Source organism: Carassius gibelio, chromosome B6, assembly GCF_023724105.1.
Source record: "Carassius gibelio isolate Cgi1373 ecotype wild population from Czech Republic chromosome B6, carGib1.2-hapl.c, whole genome shotgun sequence".
In the NCBI taxonomy this organism is placed as follows: domain Eukaryota; kingdom Metazoa; phylum Chordata; class Actinopteri; order Cypriniformes; family Cyprinidae; genus Carassius; species Carassius gibelio.
Window position 1 is genome coordinate 25573961 of NC_068401.1, and position 18517 is coordinate 25592477.

Below are 18517 nucleotides of genomic sequence, written 5' to 3' on the forward strand. Positions count from 1 at the left end.
GAGAGAGAGAGAGAGAGAGAGAGAGAGATGCGGGTGTCTGTTTAGAATAGAACCAAAAGAATAAATGCATGAAGGATAAAGGGGGTCAAAATGACTCTTTTGTATTTTAGTGGTTTTCTTCAAATAAAATGCACTTTTTTTGTTAATAATATAAAACTAACTGCTAACTTTTGCAGATGTATATGATCATGCCTTATCCTTAACAAATCTATCTGTTCTTGCTGTTTTGCAAACTTCTTGGCATTGTTCTAGCAGTCTTGAAGGAGTTCCCACATAAGCTAGACACTTGTTGGTTGCTTTTCATTTACTCTTCAGTCCATAGGCACAGCTATATATTAGCCACAAAATGTAACTTAAATCATTTAAACAGAAGCCTTTAGATCGTGTTTTGTATAATAAGAAACCTTTATTAAATCAGGCGTTGCATATTGTAAGAAAGAGGCCAGATGAAGTGATGATAAATTATTCATTTAATATTTTACAAAGTAAAAGAATGTAATCAAAAATATGAAATTTACAAGAAAATACAAACCTTATTTTTAAACAATAGAGTGTCAAAGAAATAGAAATTAATTTAAAAAAAAAATCATGTTTGATGGTAAGGGTAGGGTTTATTTTTGACATTTTGGGAAATCAACCCAAGTGTCACGTACAACTTCGCCATCTAGTGTTCGGTGAACTAATAAAGAAGTATTAATAGCTAATAGTTGAAGAATCGGTATGACCTAATAGACTATAAACAGTAAAACCATATAAACATACAAAGAAACCTTTGTTTTATTATTACTATTATTTTTTTATGGTTAATTCTGTTGTTGTTAAATCCGTGCTGTTGTGATGTGTTACAAATCCTTTTATTTTATTATTATTATTATTATTATTATTATTATTTACAATTAGTGGAAAATACCACGCTGTCGCTCCCTCTTTTCTTAGTTTTCATTTATAAACGTGTTGCATTTGTTTAATTGAACATATTTAATTTTATACATTGTTATTTAAGCCTCTAGGTCTTGTTTGTAATACATTGACAAATTGTTGAAATAATAATAATAATAAAAAAGTTGCTTATGGCCTACTTCCGTCTATAATTCTGCATAAATTTACTGTCTAAATACTTGCAAACAAGTGAGCGCAACCATTAAAATCATCGATGCTGACCACAAGGAGCGCCTGTCATCTCGTTGTTTCTTGACACCGCTGCGCCACCGTGCGTCAAGACGCGCAGCTGCACCTCAGACTGGGATGGGCAGAGCAGCGCTGCTCCGCGCACAAGAGCAGACGGATGTCATTCATGGAATAAACACATTAGGATTTATTAGGTAAGTGATGCAACGTGTTTAATACACTAACCACAATTTTAATGAACATATACGGTTTTCATTTTAAGAGCAAATATTTTGCATGATGGAATTGAGTAATTGGCTGTCATGAGCTCTAGAGGCGACAGATTCGGCCTATTACGGACTGGAGGTCTCTAAAGGCGTCTGATGCGTGATGAAAACAGCAGCACGCTTATTTAAAAACATGTAGGCCTATAACGTTACATGCGTCGATATAACCTACATAAGGCGTGGGCCACTTCTCTTCACTAGCGTTACAGTGTAAATAAAAGCGCATCGTTATGAGAAGCGTAGGCTATATTAAAATATGCGCTAGGTGTATTGAGCGACTGTCTAACATCAGATCTGTCATTACCGGTGCAGAACAAGGCCAATGCTTGAAGGCGGAGGCGGAGACCGACGCTCCGCTCACACGCGAATGATGCGCTGCTTCTTTAGAGGATGATGATGATGATGATGAAACCACGCTTAGTTTCCAAAAAAGAAAATCAGGCGTACGAAGCTTCTTATGTTATATGCAGGCATATATATATTTATTTATGCATTCTAGAAATGATACTTTTTTCGCATTACAGAAATGAGAATGGAAATTCTGGCATTAAAGCAACGGAAAGATTGATAATTGTTCTACATTTTTTGATGCATCATGCTCCTTTATTTGTCTCTTGTGGATTGCTACAGTCATTGGGTCATATCACTTTTCACTATGCAGTGTCCCGGTCATGCAGCCTGGAGTATTGGTGGCTCCCTTTCAAAATAATTTTGGAATTTAAATTAACTGGGCTCATCCAACAGAAAGTTGAATTAGGATTCTGTGGTAAAGTAGGCTAATTCAACTGCAATTTCATCACAAGTTACATTCCCAACGTTTTTTCAAGCAAACATTACATCAATCAGGCAGATTGTATGCTAGGCTACTAGCAGGTGGGATAAAACAATTGTAATTTCATTTAAATTTTTGTCTGCTGTTGGTGATGAATGCAAAAATATCTAGAAATGTCACACAGTCGTTCCAGAGCCACAAAGATCTTGATTTCATCTCAAGCAAAGAGGATGTTTTTGCACTTTGTTTTAATCGATTTTAGGTAGGCTATATAGCCAATCCACATAAACCAGCTCTCTTTTGTTCTCTGTGTACTGAAAGTATCTAAAAACAGTAATGACAAAGTGTTCGAAACGATTTAGTGCTTGAGTAAAGTGTCCGAATTTTCGCCAGCCACTGATTTAAACGATTCAGCTCGATTTGGTGAACTGCTTCAAAAGTTCACAAACAGGATATCACGAATGAGGACTTTTGATTCTAGATAAACAACAACAGGGGATGTGATTGCAGAAATATTGTTTGGGAAAATGATTCTCGGTAGGGTTTTGTTACTAAGCACTTTATTATTGGTATAGGTTTAGGAAAGCACCACTAATTTTAGATTCTCTTCGTTCCCCTTCACTGGTTGAAAAGCACATTTACAATTGCTAAAAATACTGTAAGCCTTAAAGAAGAGAGAGGTACATTGTTTAAGTTGTTAGAGGAGTCAGCTGCTTGTCTGGTGCCGGGCAATAAATTATCCAATTTTTTCAGGAATGGAGGAATTCAGTTCCACAGGGTGTATTTAGCCTCACGTACTCTTTAAATAAAACAAACTTAAGAAAAACATTGCTCCTGCTAAGCTGTATGGCTCCATTATTGTCTTATATGTAGTTAAGACTAGGCTCATGTGTTGATTGTGTTGGTGTTGTGCAATAGATACAATACTTTATTTCCTCTACAGTATTAATTTAATGCAAGTTGAGTTAAGCTTGTCTTGTTTACTGATCAATGTTGGCAACGATTATTCTTTGTCCTCTCAACTGAATGATCTAAAGATGTAAAAGGAGGAAAAGAGGAGGCCTGGTTAAGTCAAGATGAGTTTGACATCCTGGTTCTTGGTGAGTGGCGGGGGAACAAGGCATCGCCTTCCCCGGGAAATGATCTTCGTGGGACGGGACGACTGTGAGCTTATGCTACAGGTAACATGATCACTGTTACTCATACACTAACAGGAGAATCATGTCATTGTCCTTTCAAGGTTAGAGTTAGTTCAACCCGGGTACCATAACTGTGCATGCTGTATATGGCACTTTCCACAAACAGGGTACACTTTGGTGTCACCCATGTCTTTTGTTTTCTGAAGCTTTTTTCTAACATACAACATTATCTAACATAAAATTAACAAACCATGAAAAGTAGGCAAACTATTAAAAAAAGTTTTTTTTTCTTTCTTTAATTTATGAGTAAAGAAAGAAAGAAAAAGAAAGTTGCTCAGAGTTCGAACATAATTTCCTCCGGCCCACCTTCACCTAGAGCCAGCATCCACTAATCTGTTATACAGTATGGTGTATTTATTCTCATAATGTGTTATCTTTTCTTTAAATTCCAGTCTCGTAGTGTTGACAAGCAGCACGCTGTCATCAATTATGAAGTAGCTACGGATGAACATAAAGTTAAAGACCTGGGAAGCTTGAATGGGGTGAGAAACGTGTCTATTCATAATAGATATCAATTCTGTCTTCGCTGGCATGATGGAAAGCGTATGGTGAAAGCTGACCTCCTTTTCTCTTCTGTAGACATTTGTTAATGATGTACGTATACAGGAACAGCAGTATATTACTTTGAACATGGGTGACAAGCTACGGTTTGGCTATGATATCCTTTCATGTGCAAAATAAATCACATTTTGATTGTTTGGTTTGATTTGTTACACTTGAGTTGGTTTATGCAACCACAATATAACATACTGGCTATACAGAGGCAAAAGTTTATAGTGTACTATGTAATAATGATTGGACCGATTCTATTGATCCATTTGCATTTCTATATACTGTATAAATATTGTTTTCTCCTTAACCCTTCTTACATACCAACCTATTCACCGTTGTGCGTGGAGAGTTACATGTCCCAGAGGAAGCACTGAAGGTAATAAAAATGCAGCAATGCAGAAGCATTCAAAAGTTTGGGGTTTAAACCCTTATGAAACAAAAATATTTTGCAGTATATTGGAAAATATCATGTAATATATTAGGCATATATTCTTACATATATTTATTTTTTCTAATATATTGCAATATATTGAAAGTGGCAATCATTTGTATATTTTGCAATATATTATATAATATTTGTGTCATCAATATATTATTAAATGTATTCAAATATATAAAATATTAGAAATAAAAGGGAAAATAATATATTACAATATATCACAATATATTTTAAGAAATATATTGGTAAATATATTTTCCTTTCGTAAGGGAAAAGTTTATATTCTGCAAGGATGCATTAAACTGATTCAAAGTGACATTAAGACATTCAAAATAGTTTCATTTTAACTAAATGCTTGTGTGTGTGTAATTTTCAATTTATAAAAAAAATCATTAAAAAAAATGTATCACAGTTTCCATAAAAATATTAACCAGCAGCACAACTATTTTCAAAATGTATTTGTTTTTTTGAGGATCAAATCAGCATTATAAAATGATTTCTGAAGGATCATGTAACACTGAAGACTGGAGCATCAAAATCTTTGCCATCAAAATAATAAATCACATTTTAAAATATGTTAAATTGCAAAATAGTTATTTTAAATTGTAATAATATTTCACAATATTAATGCTTTTACTGTATACGATCAAATAATTGCAGCCTTGGTGAGCATATAAATATTATATGTGATTTTTATAATATATGATATTTTATCGGTATAATCTCTGTCAATATGTGATTAATATGAGTCAGGCCTATAGGACGGTATCTAATATTCTGTCTGGACTTTCTTACTTTCACCTTCATGGACAGCACGAAAAGTACACCAGTCAGCTTCAGCTAACAAAGAAGCCTTCGCCATCAGGAGAAACCACTAAAAGCCCAGAGGTCAAAGGGGCAGAGGGAGGAAAAGATCCTGAGGCTAGACCTTCAGAACCACCCCCAAAACCAGAAGAGAAAGTGTCAGGTGAGTAGAAGATGGCTTGTATGTGAGTTTACAAAATGTTACACGTACTGTAGCTCGAAGTATCTAAAATTTTGAACAGGAGACCTAGCTGTGCTCCACAGAGGAACCCCTCTTTATGGACAGCCTTCTTGGTGGGGTGATGGGGACGCAGATGACGAAAACTCTGGGAAGCACGATGCTAAGGCCTCTGAGAAAAAACAAGCTAGATGTGAAGCAGGTAAGATACACTCTCAAATAAGGGACAAAAGCTGTCACTGGGGTGGTACCCTTTCAAAAGCTATTAATATGTAGTATTAAGATAATAATAGTGCACTTGAGGTACTAATATGCACATTTTAGGGGTACATATGGCACAAAGGTGCATCTTTTGAAAAGGTACTGGACCATTTACAGCAGCTGTACCTTTTTTCCGAGAGTGTACATTGTTGTCAAGTTCATTTGGTCAGGTTTCCTGAATTTAATTTTACTATGCAATCATGCAGGCCGTAAGGACACTGCAGCAAATCCTCAGGTAGGGCCAGGATCTACAGCGCAGAATTTAGGGACCCAGGAACCAAGCTACTTTGAGATCCCCTGTAAGGAGACTCCTCCAGTAGGTGGAGACACAGGTGAAAGCATCCCTACTAGTTTAGAGGCAGTTGCCTCAGCTTCCACAATCCCTGCGTCAGAGGGCGGAGCACATGGACACGCCTCCTTCACTATAGAGTTTGACACAGTGGCTTCGGGGAAGGGCAAAGAACGAAATTCAAAGGGATCTCAAGACCATCGACAGTGGCCGAAAAGGGGGGCAGGGGAGGAGCTGAGTGCCTTGCAGGCTGCCATGGTGGCAGCGGAGGTAAAGGTGGCAGACTGGCTGGCACAAAATGAGCTGCCATTAGCTCGCTCTGAATCTGTTGCTGAGGAGGATGGAGACAGCGTGAAGAGTGATGTGCCGGTTCAGCTGAGAAGTCTTAAAGGTAAGGTGAGGTAGTGATGATTTACTGTTGAGTCTATTTGTATGATGCTGTGTATAAGGGTCAGAAATGAATAATAAAAGTGTCTAGATGTTTAAAAACACGTATTTCAAGAAAACAAAATATGATGAATTTTAAATGTAATACGTAACATAATGTATAATATAATACATTTTACCAATTTAATACATAAATATCATTACCTTGTCTGATGAGTTGCACCACATGAGATTTTACAACTGGAAATAACCTTGCCATGTCATTACAATTTTTTTATTGTAATTTTTTATTTATTTATTATTATAAAAAATGATCTGATATACTGTAAAAAAAATGATTGTGATATTAACAGTTAAACACTGTTAAAATGCTACAGTAAAAAAAAAAAACTGTTAATTGGTTAACATTGTTTCCGTAGTGAATAACTGTAATTACATTTAATGTAATTTTAAAGCAAGATCCTGTTAAAATTAATTTTTTTAGAAGAGAAAAATAACAAGTCATTGTATAATCTACAGTTAAAAACCATAAACTGACATTCCCACAATTTCCTGCATGACTCTCTATATTTGATGTTTCCTCTCAGTTTTTTCTTATCAGCTGTGTACATTAGGGTTTTGTCTTACATCTAATGTTGTTAAATGCATGTTTATTGCATTATCTCACAGTCTATCTTTATATAAATATTTCCCTTCTCAGATTGCAAAAGAGCTGCTTGTGATGATCTTTGATTTGTCATGTGACTTTTTCATCATTGCCTTCTTTTGGTGGCTGACAGTGTATTATAATGGTACAAATCAGGTTTTAGTTCTTCAGTACGTTGGTATATTAACATTATCAGTAAATTAAATATGTTTTTTTTTTTGTACTATGATTTTAAGTCTGTTTTTTTATGGTAAAGTTCTATCAACCACAGCTTCCGCAGTTTTATCGTAAATGTCACTGGGTTTTTTTAACAGTATATTTTAAGAGATTGTGACTAATAAAAAACCACAAAGGTCTGCAAGTGTCTGCAAGAGTAGTCTAACAGTTTTGTTTTCCTTAAGAAATAATAAAAACAACTTACTAGTTTTTATTAATTTCATATTTTTGAATTAAGCATTCATTATCAATATCAGGACAGTTGTTGCACTTTTAATTTTTTCACTAAATGGCACCCTTTATAAAGCTAAATACATTTTTGTTCAGAAATTAGGAATAGTTTCTTGTATGAGTTTTTTTGAATAAATGAATAGATGCTGGCAAAAAAATTAGTAGAATATCTTTGACATATGAATGACGAAATGCCATTGGATGAAGTCACAAGGGATGTGTCACAAGCATTTCGACCATCCTTCATGTATGTTTCTCTCCCTCTTTTTCAGGCAGTAAACATGAGGATGGCACACAGAGTGACTCAGAGAATAGCCGGAGGGCATTCCTGCAGGAGCTTTACCGAGGAAGGCAGGGCGTGCAGAGGACAGAAGGGCCTTTCGGTGGGAGGGATGATCTCTTCCAGCACAAACCATCGTCTGCAGCTAAAAAGATGGCACCAGTAGGTGGTGAAGATGGCAAAAGAGCTCACCGCTCTTCGCCACAGAAAGAAAACGTGCCCAGAGAGCAAAGCACTGGGTCTCAAGAGACTCCAAATAGGGGACATATAGATGACCAAAGTGATCGAGGGACCTACACCATTGAGCTGGAAAATGGCAATGCTGAGGAGGAAGAGGCCAGGCGTATGATTGATAAGGTAGACCTGCAGAAGCTTAGAAAGTATGTTTTCTTTTATGTTTGAAAAGTAATAGATTGGAATTCTTTTGAAAATAGCATTCAGTTGGTGATATGCATTAATGATGCTGAGTGCTATGTTTTAGGTTTTTGGGGTGGAGGATAACCAAGCCCTGACTAAACTGCGTTTTCCAAAACACCAGAGAGATAGAGGAACCATCTGTCCGAGATCTGGGGAAATGGAAACCAGACAGGCTGGTTATATCGGTGAAGAGGTATATCAGTAATAACTGGCATACATTTCTGAAGACATTACAAAATCTACTGTATAAACCGTCAATATCAGTTTCAATAGACACTATGTGGTCTTCTTGGAACAACAAATTTACCGTCCAATTCTTATTTTAAGGTGCTACCAGATGACTTGGTTGTAGTAGGTGGTCCAAGGTGGGTCTCACAGTGGGCTAGTCTAGCTGCAAGTCATATTCGGACTGATCCTGAGGGATCCGGGGCTGAACCCACCATGCTTTCCTCAGATGAAAAAGGTTCAAGGGCTGTTAAACATCTAAAACACTTTGGTTTTGTATTACAGTTTGATTTTGACAGATTCACCTTTTTTCAACAGCAGATATCAGTGCATCTGAACGTAAAAGAAGGACCCTCCCTAAGCTCCCCTCTGAAGACTCTGCTATGGATCCACTGACTCCTGAGCGCACACAGAGCCAATCCAGGCAGAACGTCTCTTCATCAGAGAAACAGGATCTAGAACTTCAGGAGAAAGTAGATCAGAACAACAGAATCTCTAAAACTGGGCAAAGAGTTTCAGGAATGACCTCAGCTAGCACAGACGTTGATCGGTCCAAAGTGAACAAGCCAACTCCGCCCAGAATCCAGAGTAAAGTCAATCAACCAGGAGCTCAAGCTAGACAGATCGAGAAGAAACAAGATGATGGAGGACGAAAGAAAGTAGATGAGGAGCGAGAGAAGACAGGCAAGCCACTACTGAGGCAAGAGAGCTTTACAGTGGAGCGGCCGAGTGCAAATGTCCCCCTAGAACTCATACCTTGCATCGATGGGCGCAGTGCATCAACCCAGCCCAGGGAAATGGGAGTCATCAATGAGGGTATTGATGCTGCCACCATGCTAAAAGACTCAGAGGCTGTGGCTGCTTTTCTTGAAACCACTTTATCAGACCTTGCTGATCCACTGAGCTACTCCCTGGGGTCTGTATCACCTGAATCTGATATAGATACGACAAGCACACTCAGCCAAGCCGGAGGACAAGGAGGGCGTAAGACAGTCCAAAGGAAAAGATCAGCTGGAGGTCCAGGCCGTGAAACAACCAATAAAAACACCAGCACCTCAGAAAGGAAAGGCAAAGCTCAACCCTCTAGTTCTAGGGCTTGGACGTCTCTTGACCTGACAGATGATGACTTGAGCTCTTCTCTAACCCATGACGCTTCGGTGAAACGACCTCAGGGTCGGGGTCAAAATACCAGCTCTAAGGGAGAGCCAACAAGTGGCAAAACCAGAGGAGCAAAGACGACTGTAGCTCCTGCCCCCACCAGCTCTAAACCAACCACCCTTCCACGACCCAGACCCACTCGGGCTTCCCTTCTTCGCCGTGCACGACTGGGCGAAGCGTCTGACACCGACCTTGCTGATGTCGATCGCATGTCTGTTGCTTCAGAGGCCTCTACTGCCAGTTCTGCATCGAGGCCTTCGGCTGGGCGCAGGACCCTCTCGCGAATTGAAGCGCTTGCCCAGCCACGGAGGCCACGAGTGGGCTCTCCTTCAGCTCGGAGTGACTCAGAAGCTACATCAGGCAAGATCAGGGGCTTCGTCCCACGCCCTGCCCCGGAAAGCACACTGCGTCTTGGCCTCCGCTCTACAGCAGCCTCTTCCTCTGTTACGGTCCCCAGAGCAAGAGCTAACAGCGCTTCCAAACTCCCCGATAAGTGTCCTGGTACTCCACATGTTCAAAGTACACCTGCAGGTCAGACTTCTGGGTAAAAATGTACTAGAAAAGATAATTGGCTGAGGATGTTTCGATTAAACAATTTTATTCTGTTGTACGTCTTCCTTATAGCTGGTGGAAGGTGGCGCCGGGTACCAATTGAATACGCTTCTACCTCAGAGGATGAATATGGATCCAACCGTCACCCCACTCAACACACTCACACGCGCCCAATGGCTCCACGGGTGACGCAGTTAGGGGGCTCAGCCCCTGCAACACCCAGCCCTGGAGGCATCTCCATGTTACGACACCAGTCTAGCAGAGAACAGGATGATTACATGAGAGATTGGACTGCCCACAGTGAGGAGATCGCCAGGTAATAAATAACAGCTAGTGCTGGGCAAACTACTCAAAATAAAATTTGATTTGTTCAGTTGCCATTGTATTAAAAAAAAATCAAACATCCCCCACCGAGGTGTGAAAAGATCATATTGCAGTTTGCCCTGCATGTTTGTCTATTGAGGAGATATAGTAATAATTAAAACTCAAACTAATAGTTTGTATCAGATCTGTAGCTTTGTGGGCTGCACACCGACATATGGTGCAGCCGCACTGCAGGTCCTCTCCTGATCCTGTTCTGCTCTCTTCTCTCCAACTACCACTAATAGTTTCTACATCTCTGATGCTACTCTCCATCTCTGCTTATGCCTTAAAAAGTCTCATAAACTATCTTTGTAATACAAGCAAAATACTTTTACTCATAACACAAAGAAGTGATTAGTAAATGATTGAATTTGATCATTAATCTTCGGTATTCTTTTGATTGTTACAGAATCAGTCAAGATCTGGCTAAAGATCTGGCCATGTTAGCGCGTGAGATCCATGACGTTGCCGGAGAGATTGATTCTGTTAGTCCTTCCTCTGCTCCCGCAGCTTCAGTGAGAATACAACAACATCATTACCAGAGTCTTTTATATATTTATATGGACCATTTAATTATTTGGCGCCTGTAGAGATCTATATCAATACATATCGACAAGGCTGCGAAGGACTTTGGTTTTGCATGCTGTGCATTGTTCACAGAATTAATTCAGTATTTAATTAAATGTGTGCTGGCATGCTGATGGTTTTAAGAGATCATGATTCAGTGCTATTAATTTTAGATTATAGGATGATAGGACAATAATGCATGCAAACGTTGTTTAAACACTGGACTTGTAGATGTTTATTTGATGTTTTTAATATAGAAAATAACAAAAGATCACTGCAGTGTGTAATCATCTTGCTGCCTCTCTCAGGTTGAGGACCGTGTGTTTGAGGATGTTCTGGGCAGCGCTCCAGAGATCAGTGGCAGAGGTGTGGAACTAAGACCTCGCGGTGCTATCAGCAGTCAGGATTCCCGCGCCATCCGCCGCAGGACCTGGAGCAGAGAGGAGGTAAATCTTCTGAATCTCAAAAATCTTGCAGCTTGTACCCTGTTGGTTAACATCATGATTATATCTGTTACTGGAACTGGAAGCTCCAATTTATTTTGTCGCTTATGTTCCACAAGAGGCCGCTGTGTTTATTTTTTGTTATAACAGGAAGCGGTATCTTGACATCTGTCTCTTAATGCATCTTATTCCTACAGTGACAACATAACGAAAGTGCCACTCTCTGCTTATTCTGTATTCAAAGGGTGTGCTGGACAGTTTGCTGTTGGCATCGGTCTCCCAGCTCTCAGCAAAAATCAAACAGGCCGTGGAAAAGACAGCCAACAAAATCAGGTACACCCTAGGAAATGTGCATGGGTTTAGTTTTTATAAAAACTGTGAATGTAACGTAAATTTACTATCATTAATTATTTTTAAAAAGATCATGCAATAATGAAAAATATATATTTTCCTAATTTTAATCAATTATTGTGTAATCCGTTTGATAAAAAATGTAATCAACTGACTGACCCTTTTTATTTGAATTCTTTGCATTTTATGTGCAAGTTAAAATTGTCTTTAGGGAATATTTATGACAGTTATCCTTGTGCATCTTTGACCTTGACTTATGATATGTTTTTATTATGTGCAGCATTTAGAGTTTTGATTCTGGGAGGTCTTTTGGACGGCCACATTTTGATTTATTACTGTTCATGCAGGATTTTATTCAAAGCCAAGGACCGAAAGTGGGAGGAGATTGAAAGTAAACTGCAGGCAGAGAATGAGGTGCCTCTCCTCAAGACCTCTAATCAGGTGAGAAGGCAAAAGCCACTGGTAATCAAACTGAGGAGATCAAATAAAAGATTTATTTAATGCAAATTAAATATTTAATTTGTTTTAAATAATCCCAAAAATTAAAGACAAATAGGTTATAGGATACATAAGTGTATCATATAATTACCTTTCTTTTTTGTTGGTTTAGATAAAAGTAAGTCATTGTAAGTCATTTTGGGTACGATTAATAAAATTAAAGAAAAAAATCTAATTTTGCCTGAATTTAATGGTTACGTGTGTTGTAAGTAAGATGGTTGAAAATTCATATTAATAACTACAATGAATCAAAAAAAAAAAAAAATGATATATATATATATATATATATATATATATATATATATATATATATATATATATATATATATATATATATTATGTCTGAAGACCTAGACAGATGTTTTTTTTTTTTTTTTTTTTGAATCAGATTGATTATTCATACATTGATGCTGAAGCTGTCCTGATGTTTCGGTAGATTTCAGAGTTCATAGTGTACATCACACTGCTTGAGCTGAGGATCTCTCAGTTTAATTAGACTGAGCTTTTGACTCCAGGTTTGTCACGGTTCAGATTAGGCCTGAGGCGCAGCACCTCTGCTCAGTGACAGGCCAGTAAATCTAACGCTGTTATGCAGACTGGCCTGAACTGAACTCTTGGAACTTCTGAAATGAAGAAGCAGTGGAGGAGCACAAATCACCACAACAGCCGAACATAAAAATGAACGTTCTCCACTTACACTGCTCTAATATTTACACAATGATTTTAACCAAAATCATGTCAGTGTTAAGAAATGGAAATGAAAAGCTACAGCTACATTATATATATATAAAAAAAGAATAAGAAAAAAGTTAATATCTAATGCTATGCCAATATCTAAGTTCTGGCAGCCAATGATGGTTTTCTATTGAGTCATTTTGATTTGATCACTCTCAGGAGATTTCGTCCATACTCCAGAATCTGAAGAGAGTGGAGCGACAGCTGCTAGGTAAGCAGTACTGAGATCTTCTGCTCTTGTTCATACTTCTAAAGTCTGCCATGCAACATCCTCATGAGACCCAACAAAAAAAGTTTTTGGTATTTAGTGTCATTATAGTGTAACATTGTGAACTAATATGATGTGAAAAAAGTTTTTGTTCATTCTATATATATATATATATATATATATATATAAAGGTAGACTATAATAAACCTTTTTCTTTATTTAAAAGTGTTTACTTGAAAGTCTATAGTCAGTGATCTTCAACTTTTTTATGAATGTTGCCCAGTTTTTCTCTGTAACCATTTACAAAGTCAGCAGGTGTATGATGCATAGTGTTCTGAAATCTGTTCAGATTCTGAGTCATGCAGATTTTTCCAGCCTTTAGAGAACTTTATTTGGCATCATTACCAAACCACTAAGTTTTGTGCAAAACATTTATCTATAGATAAAGAAAGAAACTATTATTATTATTATCAAAATCTACTGTTTGGGGTTGGTAAGATTTTTTTTGAAGAAGACTCTTACGCCCACCAAGGCTGAATTTATTTGATCAAAATTACAGTAAAATCAGTAATATTGTGAAATATTATTACAATTTTTTTTTAAAAGTTTTCTGTTTGAACACATTTTAAAATGGTAAAACTGAATTTTTAGTAGCCATTACTCCAGTCTTCAGTGTCACATGATCCTTTAGAAATCATTCAATTTTAAACAGTTGCACTGTTTAAAACTAAAGTATTAATTTCTAATTTCAAAAAAAAAAAAAAAATGGCTTATGTAGTACAGACAAGTTTGTTGACTGCTAGTTAATCTGCAATAGTAATAACTATTTTCACTTTTGGAGAAAAAGTAATTAAAAAATAAATAATGGTAAGTAATAAGTATTTTAGTATGTAGCATTTGAGTTTATACACATGATTTACTATGAAGACATATGGATATGGAAGGAAAGATATAATCTTTAGGTTTTGTGCTTATTTTTGTATTTCTGTATTTATGAATGCACACTAGAGTATATAAAGTGCTTGAATACTAATCTCCATGGAGGGTCTTGATTATAAACAAGTTACAAGGAGTATAAATCCAAGGCTTATTGTTTGTATATGTATTATTAGACTGAATGATTCATTTTCCTCGGTTGTCTTAAATGATATCTGCATCTTGAATCCTCAATCCCCAGTGATTGATATAATGGTGGACCCTGATGGCACACTGGATGCTCTGAGCAGTCTGGGTCTGACCAGTCCACTTATGGCTGAGAACAGAGTAAGTCCTGGCTCACAAGGTCCAGCTGGCACCCAGGCTGTGGATGTATCCAGCAGTACGGCAGCGCTGGCCTCTGCCTACTCAGAGGTCGCAGAACGAGATCCTGGCCTGCAGCAGAGGAGCAAAGAGCAGAAGACTGCCGATCAAAGCTAAATTACTCCGAACAGTTTACACTGACATCCTGCACTGGTTTCCAAAGGCCAGCTCAACGGGACTTTTATGTGAATAATGTGAGGTATGCTATTAAACTTCCTATATGGCACTGCAATTAAAGGTATGCTTCATAAATTCTATTTATCCTTGAACGTATTTTCAATAATTAAAGAAAATATTTTTAAATATCAATCAACTGTAACGCCCCATAGCCAGAATGACTACACACAAGCATTAATTATTGTGAGTGTCCGTCTTAATAACCGGCAGTACTTTAGATGTGCCCAGGTAGATACAGAGCACATGACTGTTGAACAGGAAGTGAAATGTGAAAGTGTTGAGATATGATTTACTCAAAACTGAGGTCATGCTGTGTGTTGTCAAGTATTGATCCAAACTCCTTATTCAAAGGGTTCAGAATGAACAATCTCCAAGCATTAAATTGACCAGTTAGACGGCAACAAAATATGTGATTCAAACCAAACCATGAACTAAATAAAACATGTCCAACAACTTTTACCTCAGTGGGGAATTTTCCATCTTAAGTTTATCTAGGATGCATAGAGTTCTTTTTTTTTTCAGAACTCTGTGTGGAGACACATATGTGGACTATTTCTCATGTTAAGGCACCAGAACTAATTTGAGAAGCCAAATTACACAGTGACCTTGTCACAAATATGCAATGAATTCCCATTGCCAATAGGCACTATACTAATCAAAAGTCTGGGGTCCAGAATATTCAAATGTTTTTGAAATATGCATGCTCACTAAGACTGCATTTATTTGATCAAAATACAGTAAAACATATAAAACATATCAATATAAAGTAACTGTTTTCTAAAGTAAAATATTTCAAAATCTAATTTACTTCTTTGATGGCAAAACTGAATTTTGAGCAGCCATTAATTTAGTCTTCTATATGTCACTTGATCCTTCGGGGGAAAAAATTAATTTGTGGATTTGATTCTCAAGAAACATTTCTTATTCTTATTATATTAATGTTGAAAGCAGTTGTGCTGCTTAATATTTTATGTGAAAACTGTTAGACATTTTTAAGCATTCTTTGATGAATACAGTAGAAAGTTTAAAAGAAAAGATTTACCATCACTTTTGATCAATTAAATGCATCCCAGTTGAGTAAGTGTTCATTTCTTGAAAATGAATACAAATGATACAATATCTAACTGACCTCAAACTTTTGAACATTATAGTGTACATTTGAACAAAAAATAATGCTAACATTTTCTTGTATAAACACCAACCAAATCTTGAAACAATAACCAATATCTTACATATTTTAGTCCAAATATATAAAGCCAATTTCTGCCAAACGTTTAATACACCAAAAGTGTATTCATACCTTTAGTACACATTGAGGTTGACTATCTGAAAATGATCACCTAAAAAACAATATCGCAGTTGTTTTGCTGCTGTGAAGACAATGATAAAATGTGTATTACACTGGCCTTTATATGTGATGCATTTTTTATGTTTCTTCTGTTGCATTCTTAGAAACAAACCAATCTAATATATGAAGTGTAAAAATCAAGCATTGTCATTTGGACCAGTCCTTCAATTTGATCTTTATCTTTTGTAAATGTAACCGTGAATCATTCCTCTGCACACCTTTCATTATAATGTTACTGCTTACCTGTAGTTCTTCTAACAGTTGCCATGTTCCTCCGATACCTTCTTCATATATGACTTAATATCTAATAACCAATTAGGAATACACAAGTTGTCTCTGCCATGTGATAGCCAATAGGAGGGCCTGGATTTACCCAGATGTCAGTCAAGCTTGTTATGTCACGAAGTGCCCATTATCAAGGTCATTATCTGACGATGTAGATGTTAAACATCATGTTATTTTGCACATGCCAATGAAATCAAACTGTTCAAATGAGTGTTGTGAACTGGGTACTTTTGGCAGATTGGAAAATGGCTCATTTTATGTCAAATGTCTTTGCAGGCCATCTGGTTAGGTAGGTAGCATGGTCATTTTTCTCTCCTGTTGGCTTCCGTCTGCCTCATACCAGTGGTGTTTACACATGAATGTAAAAATAATAATATTGATTTAATAAAGAACTTTCATATCCCTGGAGGCTTGATTTCATAATTTATTTATATAATATTCACCTTTTTCCTAATTAAAGAAATTTACACACACATTCACACGCACACACACGCACGCACGCACGCACACACACACACACGCACGCACACACACACACACACACACACACACACACACACACACACACACACACACACACACACACACACACACACACACACACACACACATATATATATATATATATATATAGGTGCATCTCAATAAATTAGAATGTCATGCAAAAAGTTCATTTGCTTCAGTAATTCAAATAAAATTGTGAAACTTGTGTATTAAATAAATTCAGTAGTTCAAGTCTTTGGTTCTTTTAATTGTGATGATTTTGGATCTGTTTTGCTTGAAACTGTTGCATTATGGAAATACACTGACTTTAGTAATTAACCTATTAATGAATTAGAAAACAGATTTATCTATATGCATAGCCTAAAACTAAGCCCCGTTTGAATGGGTTAATGCATGTGATGGCACATAAAGCTGCTTGTCCTCTTTATCTTAGTCTTGACCCTATAAACACACACATTCACATCAAGGATAAGGCAAGACTGATTTGCACGTAGTGCTCTATGAAGACTATTAAAATAAATTATGTTTGAAACCCCAGGAGGCTTCAGTTCAGGTAATGTAGTCCTGATATATAGCACTCCTCAATCCTCTTTTGAGTCCTATATTTAACAGAAAAGTGCTGGAGCAAAAAAAGGATATTAACTAACTTTTTGACTAATCTCAGAGTAGCTAAAGCATATAGCCGTCTATAATGAATCTCATAGAGCTTTATTTTACATTTAAAAAGAGATATGTGTGAAAACGGACTGTGCAGAGTATGTTTTTTTATGTTTGTTACATAACAGCTTTCCCACAGTGTTTGATAATCACGACAAATCATTCTAACAGCAGCTCAGAAAGACACGTCTTCCCGGAGGATTTCGGCTTCACAGAGGGACAGCACATTTACATATTCTGTGCATTTGGTCGATGGGCAGTTATTGCTGATGGTTTGATTGTGTTTCAGGAGAACGGAGTGAAAAAAAAAGGTGCTGAGTCATTGGTTTAATTATGCTTACAGACCGATGGAGGAGGAATTAGTATTCATGGTAGAGAGCATGTGGGAAAGACCACAGTCTGAAGAAATAAGTTGGAAAGCAAAGTAGGCTATAAAGCAGACATCACAGAAAATATTCAGAAAAAGCTCTTACTGTAGTAAATTGACATGTATTGTTGAAAATATAACACTGTTGCTACAATAAAGCAATCCGCCCGTTTCACTGAATTTCGTAGCCTCTCACCAAACTTTGAACTCTCAAAACGTATTGGCAGGCGCTAATGAAAGAGAGCAAAAGTATTTGCATTATTAAAAGTAAGTCTTTCATCAGAATGATTTTGAAACTGATATTTCAAAGGGGAAATAAAATTCTGTTGTTTTAAGTCATGAAATGATAAATACTCCTAAAGATCAACTTTTAAATGTCTATGCTACCTTTATGATTCTATTAGTAGAACACGATTTTTCAAGTTATTATTATGGTTATTGGAGTATCTAACTGTCTTATATGTTGTAATTTCTTTATAATTATGTGTGGAATCTTCTGGCAGTTTCTGAGTGAAAATTGTCCACCAATTTTTGTCAGTGTTGTTTGTTATTATCTGTTTCTATTGACAAACTCTTCTTTACAACACAACTGCTGCTTACATTATGAGTTTCATCAGTATTGCATTGATATATTGATATATATCTCAAGGATCATAACAGATTGAAGTACTTCATTGATCACCGGGGAGGAATGCGCATGAGGCAAACGAGGAAA

General features: G+C 36.9%; 1 protein-coding gene across 3 annotated transcripts; it reads left to right on the forward strand.

Annotated features, from left to right (window-relative positions):
• The first annotated feature begins 939 nt into the window (after positions 1-939).
• On the forward strand, positions 940-16680 carry cep170ab (centrosomal protein 170Ab). 3 transcript variants are annotated; one of them, XM_052559631.1, is made up of 19 exons: positions 940-1322; positions 3204-3347; positions 3758-3847; positions 3945-4023; positions 4235-4293; positions 5170-5323; positions 5403-5540; positions 5806-6279; positions 7641-8005; positions 8130-8258; positions 8393-8528; positions 8609-9979; positions 10073-10316; positions 10773-10848; positions 11239-11376; positions 11618-11706; positions 12072-12165; positions 13117-13168; positions 14343-16680. In XM_052559631.1, exons 2-19 carry the CDS (start codon positions 3243-3245, stop codon positions 14579-14581), a joined length of 4032 nt encoding a protein of 1343 aa, XP_052415591.1. In that variant the 5' UTR covers positions 940-1322; positions 3204-3242; the 3' UTR covers positions 14582-16680. The 3 variants fall into 3 exon arrangements, with proteins under 3 accessions (XP_052415591.1, XP_052415590.1, XP_052415589.1); XM_052559630.1 differs by having other exon boundaries at positions 941-1322; positions 8612-9979; positions 10773-10878; XM_052559629.1 differs by having other exon boundaries at positions 946-1322; positions 10773-10878.
• Positions 16681-18517: the final 1837 nt, after the last annotated feature.

Bases quoted from the DNA above. Each gene is read 5' to 3' on its own strand.
- cep170ab (XM_052559629.1), top strand. From the start codon at position 3,243: ATGAGTTTGACATCCTGGTTCTTGGTGAGTGGCGGGGGAACAAGGCAT. The intron at 8,259-8,392 runs GTATATCAGTAA...TCTTATTTTAAG, and splicing joins CTGGTTATATCGGTGAAGAG to GTGCTACCAGATGACTTGGT. The intron at 11,377-11,617 runs GTAAATCTTCTG...CTGTATTCAAAG, and splicing joins GGACCTGGAGCAGAGAGGAG to GGTGTGCTGGACAGTTTGCT.